This window comes from Schistocerca cancellata, chromosome 1 (assembly GCF_023864275.1).
Source record: "Schistocerca cancellata isolate TAMUIC-IGC-003103 chromosome 1, iqSchCanc2.1, whole genome shotgun sequence".
Taxonomy (NCBI): domain Eukaryota; kingdom Metazoa; phylum Arthropoda; class Insecta; order Orthoptera; family Acrididae; genus Schistocerca; species Schistocerca cancellata.
Genome location: NC_064626.1, coordinates 481,449,162 through 481,462,464, shown reverse-complemented (window position 1 = coordinate 481,462,464; position 13,303 = coordinate 481,449,162). Strand labels below are relative to the sequence as shown.

The 13,303-nt window shown below is 37.2% G+C and overlaps 1 protein-coding gene across 3 annotated transcripts in view; it reads right to left on the bottom strand.

Moving 5' to 3' along the window:
- LOC126177614 (AP-1 complex subunit sigma-2) overlaps window positions 1-13,303 on the bottom strand; it is a 74,633-nt gene that overhangs the window by 32,009 nt on the left and 29,321 nt on the right. For all 3 annotated transcript variants that reach the window (XM_049924470.1, XM_049924468.1, XM_049924469.1), the window contains exon 4: window positions 11,846-11,983. In XM_049924470.1, the coding sequence (XP_049780427.1) occupies window positions 11,846-11,983 (138 nt within the window). The remainder of the gene's footprint in view (window positions 1-11,845; window positions 11,984-13,303) is intronic.

Below are 13,303 nucleotides of genomic sequence, written 5' to 3'. Positions count from 1 at the left end.
CTGAATTATATCAACTCTCTTTTCATCATCCTCCTCAAAGACAGAGGGGTCGTTATGTCCGTATGAAGAGTTGAATACAAGCAATGAATCAATTTCTGCAAGTGTTTAAAAACAGTTTTCAATGAAATGTTAAAACTTGTTCTTTCCTATCTTTTCACATTACAATAGGTTTGTTATAAGATTCTTGCCACTAAACAGTCTCATTTTTAATTTTTGGTCCTACTGTGCCTTGAGGTCCCTGAGGACAGATTTAAAGCTCCAGAACAGTGATCCGTTCATACTCCTCACTGCTATTGTTGCAAATGAATGTGTCATACCATTAACTGATTGCGCAATAGACTCTGTCTTTTTTCATCTCGAAACGATAAAGTGCAGTTTTCTTGCAGTTCTTTCAGGAAATGAGAGTAATCAACACCAGTGCAACAGATGTAGTGGAGGTAACAAGAAGCTTCATCTTCACATCAGGTACAAACTAATCTCAACTGGGATTTGGAGGACCCAGATAAGAAATCTTCATTGGTAACGGTGCACTGCATCTCACAAGCAGCTCTACATGGTTTATATCTCAAGAATACTCCTGTTGTTGGTGTTATTTATTTAAGTTTGGGGTTCGTTTTGGTTAGTATAGGGGGGAGAGGTTAATGGGAGTTTGTGGTCAACCTGTACAGTAAATCTTTTGGATAGTTTTTCTATTTGTATAGTTCACAGTCAGATTTTATGAAGCAGGACCATTTTTGCACACTGCCTAACATTAAACACAATGAATATTAATTCAGTTTCAACTCCATTGCTAACACTTATCCTATCACAAAAAAACTTTGTGTACTGCCTTACGGCAGGTCTTGTCATGTCATGTCGGAGAGGTCCACCATATGAGCATCTAGGGAAGTGATTCCAGTGGTGGTTTCCCATTGTCTTCCACCGATGATGATGAAATGATAATGAGGACAACACAACACCCAGTCCCTGAGTGGAGAAAATCTTCGACCCAGCCGGGAATCAAACCCAGGCCCCTTGGTGTGACAGACCGCCGCGCTGACCACTCAGCTATCGGTGCAGACCTATCACAAATGCAACTGGTAATTCTTCCAGATATGAAACGAGTTGCAAAATTCAGTGATTAGTAGAAAAACTGAAATTCGCTTTACAAATTAAGCTCACAGTGAGTCGTGTTATCTGTTTGGCAATGTGTTGTCAACGAAGGATCTGCACCTGCCATGTTGCCCATGCACAGTCCGCTACAGCTCCAGTATGGCTGTATAGTTCTCCAGTAGCCCAGCAAGCTAAAAATTTGGCAATTTTCAACAGTTTTTGGAAAAATGCTTGGAGTATGCCGTAGCAGCTAAAATTCTGACAGTCTTTCTTTCGGTGCATTCTTCTTGTATAAAGAAATTTCCGGGCAAGTTTTGACATGTCATCTTGGACCATTCCCTCTTCATCTAAGTAATTCTTATACAGCCTGTTGACAATCTTAAAAGTAGATGAAACTGGTTATTGAAATAAAGACCAAGTACAGTTGTGTACTCATATCAAATGTCATATAAGGAAATTTCATGTCTTCCTATAATATAAGACTTAACTAATAAACGTCATCTCTGCTGGCATAAAACAGGTCCTGGTACACTTAAAACTTTTTAGAAAATTTCCCCTGAAATTTCAGGTAACTACTACACATTGGAGGGGTACAAAAATAGCATGAAAGGGTGTTTCATACTGCAAAAAGAGGGGAGGAGTGGAGGAGGGAGAAGCCATTTTGAAAAAGAGCTAAGGGTCACACCTGAAACTGTTGGGCAGACAAGTAGTTTAAAACTTAACGACTGCCAAAACTGTAGATACCACACTGGTAATTATCAGCACTGAAGTGAGCAGAGTGTATGAAAATTCATTTACATTGTAGAGCCAAATTCGAGACAAATCTACAAACATTGTGTAAGGCTACTTTTGACCTCTGCAAGCAGCAACCAAACGACATAGACTTTTCTAGTTGGTTAAGTGCTCATAAAGAAGGTTGGAGAATATGGGGCAAAAATGAGTCATCCAACAATATCTAAGACACAGAAACTACGTATACATTCATGAAACTATTTCGTAAATCATTCAGAATTCTTTTCAAACCAGTCATGAGCAGTTGAAATAAAACAGGAAATTGTGAGTGTAATGTAAACAATGTAATCATAAGAATAACCACTCGCTGTATGGTGGAGGCACCAAGACGTGAACACTGTAGACTGTCTATCACAATTCCAAATAATACACCTCACTACACATATTAGTGACTACCTTAAAAGAACACACTAGTTGCTTTGGAACGCTGCAGATGGTGCAGAACTGGTCCTCCACTGATGTCAAGTCATAAACTATCGCCTTTGGACATGCCCATGACCAGACCACAAATGAAATTCCACAGTTTGTTGGTGTAGCAATGTGGACTGTCCAACGTGTCTGCAAGGAATAGTGTACCGCTCACAGTCATGTAACGTAACACAAGAATAGTGACCATTAAAAGATCCTAACTGATCGGAACTGGAGGAGAGTGTCATGTCTTATCAGTGACAATAGAGTGTAAATCCAAAAGGAACTGCTGCCGACAGTAAATGCACAAACATCTCCACCAGTTTCTGAGAAAACGCTGCAAGGGGAACTGCATGCAATAAGTATTTGGAGGCAGGAACCTCACAAAAGGCCACTGATCACAGCAGCACTTTAAGTTGCATGTCTTCCATGGCCGAAACAATACAGAAACTGGGCAATAGGTGACTAGAGGCACGCAGTGTGGTCTAATGAGTGATGATTTTTCTCATTTCAAATGGTGTGAGGTGACGAGCTTGCTGAGGGCCAGTGACACTTTTAACATGCACTATGTTAAGGATTCAGGCCAAAGTTATTTCTGGAGATGTTTTGGGGTTTCACTCATTCAGATTGTGGTGAATATGAGCTAGGATGTGTATTTCAAGTGTTACACTTTTTTCTACGCTTTCCTAAGCATGCTGTTCACACTCACAGCTTCCAAGACAATAACAGCCATGTTCACAGTGCAGCACACACACATTCCTGGTTTGACAAACACCGAGGCACTCCATCACACCTCAACTCAACTCCCTATTCAGCCACTCAATCTTAATCTCTCAGAACAACAGGTGAAACATAGCAATCAACACCGCCTCAATTTGGTACCTCTATGGGACCTGTCATCAAACAGTCACTTGAGCTGGGTATGGCACAGCTGAAGAAACTTGTGGTTTCTCTTTCCCAATGAACTGAGGCCACTACCAAGGCTAGAGGCAGTGTGTTAAAGTATCAGAGTGATGTCTCCTGGGGGTGACTAAGTTCTTGTCCCATGTGATTGTACTACTGACCAGTCCACATATAATCTGGCAGACAGATTGTAGCATGTGGATACAACATTTGCATGTGCACGAGACATTTGCAAATCTGTAAGTTGGGGTTGAAGGACTGAGAGAAACTGCTATATCCATGGATGAAAATCACATCTGTGCTTATAAATCAGAGACTGCGAACAGGAGATTGCCACAAATCTGGTACGCGGAACTTGTCAAGTCATCTGTTTGTTCAGAAGAGTCACATATATTCATGGAAAGTTAAGAGCAAGCATTACAACGATTTAAATAAGAAGGCAGCTACTTTTAATTCCTTAATAGACACAACCAGAGCAGTTGACCCTACAGAAAACACAGAAATAGTATTTCTAAAAAAAATTGTTGCAGACTAAACCAAAAATATTAGTCTGTCTGCCATGAGCTTTTAACTTGGAAACCTCTCTCATTATGTTGACTTGAACATGGGATTGTCAGCGCATTTTCATTCAATGCTGCTCCATGTCATCATCTCTTGTGTCAGTGCAAACAAAATAAAAGTATATATTACACAGAAGAATATTGTGTTAAACTGATAAAGAAACACCATGCAGCTGTATCTTAGGTCATAAAGAAACTCATACTTACATTATATAAGTGGTGTCTGTTCTTTCAGACATGTCCAAAAGAATAGACATCGCACACATAATAAAGGCAAGGCTGGGCAAACGATCTCATCAGTGCAAATGCACATTATGCTCAAATGTTAGGAATTGGTGAAATGCCAGAAGTAATGATGATAATGGGCAGGATCACTATGTCAGTAGTATATGGATAAGTTGAGAATTCGGGTCTGACGGGAGGTGTGCTAGGGCAGTTCATGCAACTGCAATAACCACTGCATCCGGATGACTTAGTGGTCAGAGCATCTGCCTAATAAGCAGGAGAGGGGTTCAAATCCAGGTCCAGCACACACTTTTGACTTCCCTACTGATGTATACTGATGCCCATGAGCAGCTAAATGGCATTAATTCCTTTGTGTGTTGATTCATAATAGCTACAGGATCAAAATGATTTTTGATCTTTTGGACATGCCCGAAGGAACAGACACCGTACATATAATTACGGTGAGATTGGTCAATAATCCCTTCAATGCAGATGCACACCACACTCAAACTCCTACAACTGGTGAAATGTCATAAGTAATAAGGACAATGGACAGGTGCACTATGTCAGTAGTGTGTGGTGTAAGCTGAGAATTTGTGTCGGATGGGAGGCTTGCTAGAGTAATCCGTACAGTTTCAATGACCACTGTGACTGGATGGGTTAGTGGTCAAAGTATCTGGCTAGTGAGCAGGACACTCAAGTTTGAATCCCAGTCCGGCACAAGTTTTCAACGTCCCCACTGATGTATAACACCCACTAGCAGTTAAATGTCATAAGTTCCTTTGTGTCTTTATATTATGGAGTCTGTGGTTCATAAAAAGAGTGAATTAAAGGTAAACTGTACACTTCATTACCACAATATTAAAAGTTAAGCTTTTAAGACAGAGTGTTAATCCCTACATCTTGAGTGCAGAATGGAGTTTTATATTCTGGTGCAAAAGCTGCTGGTGGACTTCAGGCAGGGAAGCGAAAATTTGCATACACTCAGTAACAAAATACAAGTTACCCCATTAGCCATTCCTATAATTTACTAGAATATATGAAGTTCAAAACAAGTCCAAAAACACATAAAATAGAATCCATAATATGTCACAGTTGATATATTATGTAACTGGGATATTGTACTTGTCTTCATGAACTCTAGCTTCAGAACAGTTACATAGCTTCGCATGTATCAGGTATTGTTTCACTCAATGCTTGTTCGGACATTGCTGTTGAAAATTCCAAATATTTGCCAACTTTTCCCTGTGACCAAAGATCATGATGTCACTATCAGCCATTCATGAGGTGAAATTACTCTCTCCACACAATTAGGAGGGGGAGGGGCAGAGGGAGGAGGAGAGATGGAGAAAATTGGTGTAGGTTAGTAATCTAACACAGTCACTTCATTGTTTGACTCAGTGGCAAAGGGAACTTCAAATGATAGTACAAAAATATTCCTCACATAATTTCAGACCCACCACAGTGCCATAACAAAGTTGTACTGATAAACAAATACTTACTAGCTATCAGTTCTCCTCCAAATGCAAAAATATTTTTTTGACACCCACCTACATAGGGAGAAATAACTTATAAAATAAGAGAAACCAGAACTCGCACAGAAAGATTTAAGCTTTCATACTTCCCATGCACTGTTACAAAGTGGAACAGTACAGAAATATGTGAAAGTGGTTCGATGAACCCTCTGCCACGCACTTGGGTATGTATTGCAGAGTAGTCATTTATATGTAGATGTTACAATCATTTTCATGCACCATAAAATTCCGTATTTACTCGAATCTAAGCCGCACTCGAATCTAAGCCGCACCTGAAAAATGAGACTCGAAATAAAGGAAAAAAAATATTTCCCGAATCTAAGCCGCACCTGAAATTTGAAACTCGAAATTCAAGGGGAGAGAAAAGTTTTAGGCCGCACCTCCAAATCGAAACAAAGTTGGTCCATTGTAATATGAGACACAGTTTAGGTCGAATGAAAGACGATACAGCTACAGTAGTTTGGTTCGAGTCGTAAGCTTAGCAGTTAAGCTTTACCAGGTAGCCATTGCTATGCATTAGGCGCTCCGTCCGTATTTATACGGGTACCCTTCCTTTTTTCACGTGCTTCGTCTGGTTTGAATCGATTGCTTATTTTGCTTTGATCTGATAAGTGCCGTTTTCTTTGTTATAGGTGTTTACGTCACTCTAAGCTGAAAATGCATTACTGTACTGTGTCATGCATTGTTTGTCGCATTCTGATAGTGCGTGTTTACGGCCTGTCGCCGCTCGCGGCATGACTTGCTTTTGTGCGCACTACCGCCGCTTAAAAAAAAAAAGAGGAGGAATCGTCTCATTAGCAAAACAATGCTTTCTTTGACAATGATCAACAAGAACCAAATAATAGACTGCATATGATAGAACATGTTCTGAACGAGAGTTAGGCGCAAATTTTTCTCCGTTTGAAAATCTTTGCGGCCGCTTCTTTAGTACATCAAATTCTGCACAGAAATTAGTCATCTTACATTTAAAATCTAATCAGTTGCCGTGCTTCATTTCTGACTATATCACTATTAGGCATAAGAATAATACGAATATAAACATGACACGATACGTATATTCTTCCGCATTTGCTGTTGTTTCACTCTAGTTTCGTAGTTTATTAGGCAGACAGGATTTAAATGAGATAGCAGCAAACACGAAAGAATACACGGCAAAATGTTTATTTTCCTATTATTCTTATGGTGAAGAGAATACTGCATGTGATTCACATTTCATCAGGTTCCTATTAGCAACCATCTCTTCTCACAGGTAGGAAAAAACTCGGAACGTAGAGTTGGCCATATTGACAAACATCCCTAACAGTCTTGCCAGCCGGATTTTCGTAGTACATTGAAATTCTGCTACATTCGAAGATGAACAATACGGAATTTGTATTTACTTCGTTGGATAATGTATGAAAATGCAGTGGTCGAAACTCGGGGCGGAGAAAAAAAAAGGTTTTGGCGCCAGTATTTATCTTTGTGCCCACAAAGCATGCTTGTGCAGCGCTACATATATTCGACGGCAAAAATTAGTTGTGGCGGGACCTACCAACATTTTTCAGAACTTCCACTTGCTTTGCACTCGATTCTAGGCCGCAGGCGGTTTTTTGGATTACAAAAACCGGAAAAAAGTGCGGCTTAGATTCGAGTAAATACGGATTTACAACACACTGTGCAACAACATTATTACTGTGGTATCAAGTAAAATAAAAACCATCCTGTGTCAGTGCCAGCAATAGTACCATGCACTGATATAGTTTATTAATCTTTGAACACTTTTAATAATCAGGCTCCATTCTTTTGTTTTTATTATATAATGCATTTTATTATTGACATCACTGAAAGAGGATGGTTTTAATTTCACTTGCCCCAGTAAGACTTACCACAAGGAGCATCATAAATAATAGTATGACATTTGACGATCACTGGATGATTGAAACCAGGATTATTTATCATAGTGATTTCTGAAGATGACTTTTACAAAAAACTTCAGCAAAGTCCTTCAGTCACAATTCATAGCTTTACTGAAAATTTAAAATGGTTCATGAAGTATGCCACATTGTAGTTCATTTCTTCAAACTTCAGTAATGAGAACACTATGTTCAGACACAGTGCAAAATTGTACAATTTGGCCGTGAAGCTAAGATGAAGTATGGCAGACCTAAAAAAAATTGTACCATTTGGCCGTGAAGCTAAGATGAAGTATGGCAGACCTAAAGTAGCACGTAAAAAGATTATATCTTTTCTCAATGATGTATATCTTTTTAGCTATCATTGTAAAAAAGTGAATGTTCGTTTTTACCATTATGGACCATTTTACCAAAGTGATCCAGCAAACATATTCCTGCCAGTTACTAATTTGTTTTCTATTGGTTTCATTCTTATCAGTTGCAAAACATATGCAAGAAATGAGAAAAAAATTTGTTTGGGTGCTTCTATTGTGTGTGGGCGCGCAAGCGTGCGCGCCTCCACTACATGGTGAGTAGCAACTTTCTTTTTCGTAATTTCTCATTTCTCCCACACTTTTTGGTTCATCCTTCTGTATCAATTTCTTTCCCTTAAAAATCTTTAAACTATGACAAACATGTGGCCATCAATGTGTTGGTCACTTCAAAGCATCAACAGCTAACTCACTGTAAATTGTAACTTTCCCTTTTTTCATTTACTAGAAGCTATTGGGTACTCCGCCACATATCGAGTAGATTTTTCCCTTGTATACAGATGTATACATAAACTGACAATACTGTTTACAACTTCTCTGATTCATATCAAAGTACTTATTCCATTAAATAGTACAACTTTGCTAGTGCGACTGATTTGTCTCTGACTTACAAGCAAGCAAAATCAGAAGCCCACTACTCACAAAAATTAATAAAAAGCGACACAGCACAAATTTCAAGTTTCCACAGCTCTGAAGCAGTGATTTACTTGATACATTGCAGTGTTGAGGCAGCATTAGTACCAATCACATACATGTCAATAACGCTATTCGTAATATTCCACTACCAAATGAATGATGGTGTAACTGATTTGCAAGTACAAACTGTCCAAACATGCAATAATGGTTGTCTGGCAATGTAGACAGTAAGGACAATACCATGCCATTTTAAGGAGCTATGTATTAAGCAAATTATATTTTAAAGACACATAAATGAGGGGGAAAAATGGAGTGTACTCACCAGAAGCTGAAATTATTGTAAAATTATCACAAACTATACAAACTGAAATTCTGTTTCTTAAATGCTCTCCACTTTTCAAACCAATGATTTATTTTACATGCATTACCATGCATTTCACTTACATTCATCATGCTACTACAGTGAACAGAATCTTTATAAGCTTATCACACAACAAAACAATTTAGTAGAGTTACACAATTTAGTCAACAATTTAAAGCCTGTCATGTGCAACTCAATACAAAGAGATCCTGAAGTGAGATTATAAATGTTACAGGTTTTTGCTGCTTAAAAATGTTGATATTAATCATTAGTAGCATGCATATTAAAATGCCATGCTGTTATAGTGGATAGACAGTCTTATGCTCATGAATAAAGTAACTGAAAAAAAGGGTACAGAAAAATAGTGAACACAGATAATTCCACTTACAAGTAAATTTATTTAATGTTCTCAAATGGCCATCAATGTATCTTCTGATTACAGTCTATGTATGACATGTTTCCTACAATTCACACCCCCAAATGTCGCAACAGTTCATATTTTCAAATAAACAAATTATATAATCAGCACCTTGTAAGAAGCCAACATGGCAATAAACTATTCACAATGACACATTTACAGAGTTAATTAAAACTAGTTACCCAAAATAGAACTTAAAGTGGGGAACAAAGTAACAGCTATTATTGAGTGTTTTACACTTCACAACAACATCATTTTTTTATGCTTATGAAAAAACTAAAATGAGAAAAACCCACCAGGGGAAATGTAGAGATCTCACCAGCAGATCAGGCCGTGAGAAATTACTAGTTTGGGGACGAAAGGTTGATTAAAAGGATCTATTAGCCAGTCTTTAGTTGGTAACACAAGCTCTATGGAAAGAAGTTTTATCTACGAATTTTATGTTTTGTGCCTACAAATTTTAGTAGGAGGAAGTTTTCTGATTTTGGGTGACAAGTTTGTCATAACCCTGTGTATCTCCCAGGAGAGATCAAAGTATACATAACCAAATTAAAAATGCTATCACAGGAAATTACATTCTTCAAACACAAAAATGTGAATAAAATACATAATTCATTTCCACTGCCCAAAATTAAGAACAACAAAACATCATACGAAAGAACTAATAACATAACCTTCCAAAAGTCAGTATGCTAAAATAATACCACCAATACCTATTATACCTGCAGATGAGATTTTTAAATATTCTCAGGGGGAAAAAAAACAAGCTGCCACTTTACTATATTATATTCTATTTTTAAATCCATAACTGTTCTTCACAGAAAGGAACTTGGCAACAAGATAATATCTATGAAGTTTCATATGGCACTAGGAAACTTAGCTACTGATAAGAGATTCAAATAACTTTACTGTTAAGAGGTAAATACTGAGCACATACTGAAGGCACCAGTACAAACTTCTTCAATAAATATTTTAATTATATTAAATATATCAAGAGGAACATTAGCACCTTTAGTTTAAATTCTCAAGCTTTTACAAAAGACATGTGCAAGGATTCTCATAATCATTACAGACAATAAAGAAAAGCAGAATGGGAATGATTCTGGGTGGTTTTTTCTCCCATTATATATTCTAGTATTGCTCACATTAGAAAAAAAATATTGTTTGCAGAGGATCTAACACAAAGCAAATTGTAACAAAGTTTAACACGGTACCAAATGTCATAACATTTGTATCACCTACCTTGTCCACATGACTAGAATACTTTTATGACCCCATTCTGTTTTTCTTCCAAATTTCATGAGCTTATGTTGTACAAATTGCCCAGATACATCATCAGACTTCAGCATCAAGTAAATTTACAATTGTGCAAGACATTCAAGCAAGACAAACACAATCTAAAGCTGAGAATACCAAGCTTTTACCTGTGTAATTACCTAATGATAAAGTAAATACAAGTAACAACTACTATTACTACTGGACGGCAATTCATGGCATGAGATTCTTATTAAGGGCCTTGTATGAAATAAACTGAATACAAAAAGAGAAGATAATAAAAAACAGAATTGACAAAACATGTGTAACACAATTACAGTGAAGAGCAACCACAAAATGCCTACTAGAATGTAACCAACAAAATGTCATTAAAGTTTCCCTTATTAAGCCACACACACTGATATAAGTTAATGACCTATCCTTGTACTGTTTGCTTATAACAACTAAAAAGAAATCAAGTACTGATTGTGTTACCTGTTCAAGAAATGAACACAAATATGGCTGTTGTTCAGAAACCATAAGGATGGGGAAATAACTACAACTCATACTTGTCAATCTGTCCAATGGACGAAACAATAAAGGTACAGCCTATCAGTGCACTCCCACCAACTTCCCAATAAATGTTACTAGCTGACCACAAAACAATATCAACAGGTAATTATCAGGAAAACATTATGCACATTATGCAATAACAACTGGCAAGACAAACATTTTCATCAGTCTTCTTTGAAATTATAAGAATGCTTTGAGAATTGTGGATACTGTTTTGCCCAATTGTCAGAAGATCGTAATTTCAGATGCACCTTACTCCACAGTAAGGCTCTCTGAAGACTGATCACAAAAGTAGTATACAGGAACACATTATATATTTAAAAAAAGCAAAAGTGCTCAAGAACTACAGAGTGTTTCCTAATATTCATCAAATGATTCCTATAAAAAATAAATCACAACCTGCACCATTTAAATATAAAAATTCAACATAACTGTCAACACATGGCTCTCATCTGCAATTTTAATGCAGAACGACAAAATACTGGAGTGTAAGGTATTGTAAATAGTGTGAATATTGGAAGTTAATCATTAATTTCTCTTAAGAGATCATGCATTGTATATATCATGCAATAAATGGAAGTAATCAAAGTCTTTACAACATACGCACCTCACAAAGCAAACCACGTGACACCTAACGTTTTATTGCATGCATATCAGGCACATTTTTTTTTTATCATTATCTGCATACATTAGGCAGAAAATGTATAACAACTGCTCTTCAAAACTGTAATGAACAAGTCCACTACACCCAAACAACTAGCAGTCCATCACTAAAACGAACTTCCAGATATGTTGAGAAACAATGGATAATGACAGATCAACAATCAATGATGATACTTCCATACAAACAACTTAAAGTTCAACGTGAGTGGACCCATAACTAACCTCTTGCAGCAGATCCTGGGCAGCAATTGCTTTCAGTACATTCTTTTTACTCGTTTCCTGAATTTCACCACCCAATAATAACTCATCAAGAATGAAGTATGCCTTCTCGAAGTTGAATATGATATCCAGTTCACAAACCTGAAATAATACATGCATTTTTAATTTAATGTGAATAGATACTGATGAAATGTGTCTGATGCATTAAGGAGCAAAAATACACTGTTACACACACAAATTTGATGGCATCAACTGCTGATACAGTTGATAACTGTTCTCTTACATACTACAAATAGATTACAGTTTTTATATTTAATTTACAAAATTTATGGCTAGTATTCTTTTGAAATAGACTTTAGAATCGTATACTTAAAAATACTACATTGGTCACTTGAAAACCAGCAAGAAAAATACATTCTCTGCAGTGCATGGGAACTAAGTTACTATTTGTACAGTTAGAAAGTAAGCAGCTCTCATAAAAAATGAAGTTCAGTTAAGAGCAGTATGACCTTACAAGTTGCTTACCAAACAAGAAACTTACTGAAAGTGACTAAATGTCTTTTGAACAAACACAAAAGTTCTAAAAATCCTTTTATTGTCCTTTTCTAGCTTTGCCTAAGACAGATGTTACCATAACCAGTTCTGACTTGTCAGAAAGTTGTCACAATATGACATGTTTAAAAAGAAAAAGCAATCAACTGCAGGAGTCTGACATAATTACATGCTAAAAGAGAGTCCTCCTTTTAGCAGTGTGAGGAGGAGGGGTGTTGTAATGGCTGTAACCATTAACATCATTACTGCAGTCTGACAGGACTCCTCATTAGTTCATACAAAAGATTGAAAGAGGCTGTAGAAGAATGTGTTGTTTCTCTTCTTCCTGGTGCAGGGCTGGTTCAAGAACATTTTTTCAAACAAGTGATCTATTATTTGGCACTCCCTCCCCTCCTTCCCATTCCTTCGTACACTTTCACAGAGTCAGTATTTGCCATTAACTGTCATACGCATTGTGTATAAATCCTGGCACCCCTTTCAACTTGACGTCTTATGTAGCTGCTACTAACTGTAATACATCCTCTATGGAAGTCTTACAACTGTGGTGCCTGTGGTGTCCCTCTCCGCATTGCTTGTGCCTTCAACTAGCCTTCTTGGTGGTCTCCAGGGTACCATGTGAGTGATGCTCAGTTACCAAAATGTTTTTAGAAAATGAAATTTTTATAATGAAACTTGAAAAAACACTCAACATATAAGTGCTAACAGACCCCAAAACAGCTTCATTTTTTAAACACATCAATCGCCAACATTACTTTCAGCGTTTTAAATAAAATTCTACTTCATTCCGGCCACCTCTTTCAGTAACTTAAGTAAGTCACTTCATTTGCACAAACTGCATCTGCTTTAACCATAAAACAAAGAACACAAACAAAAGTTGTCTGCGGTGACTGCTTCTGTCTACTAATGTAT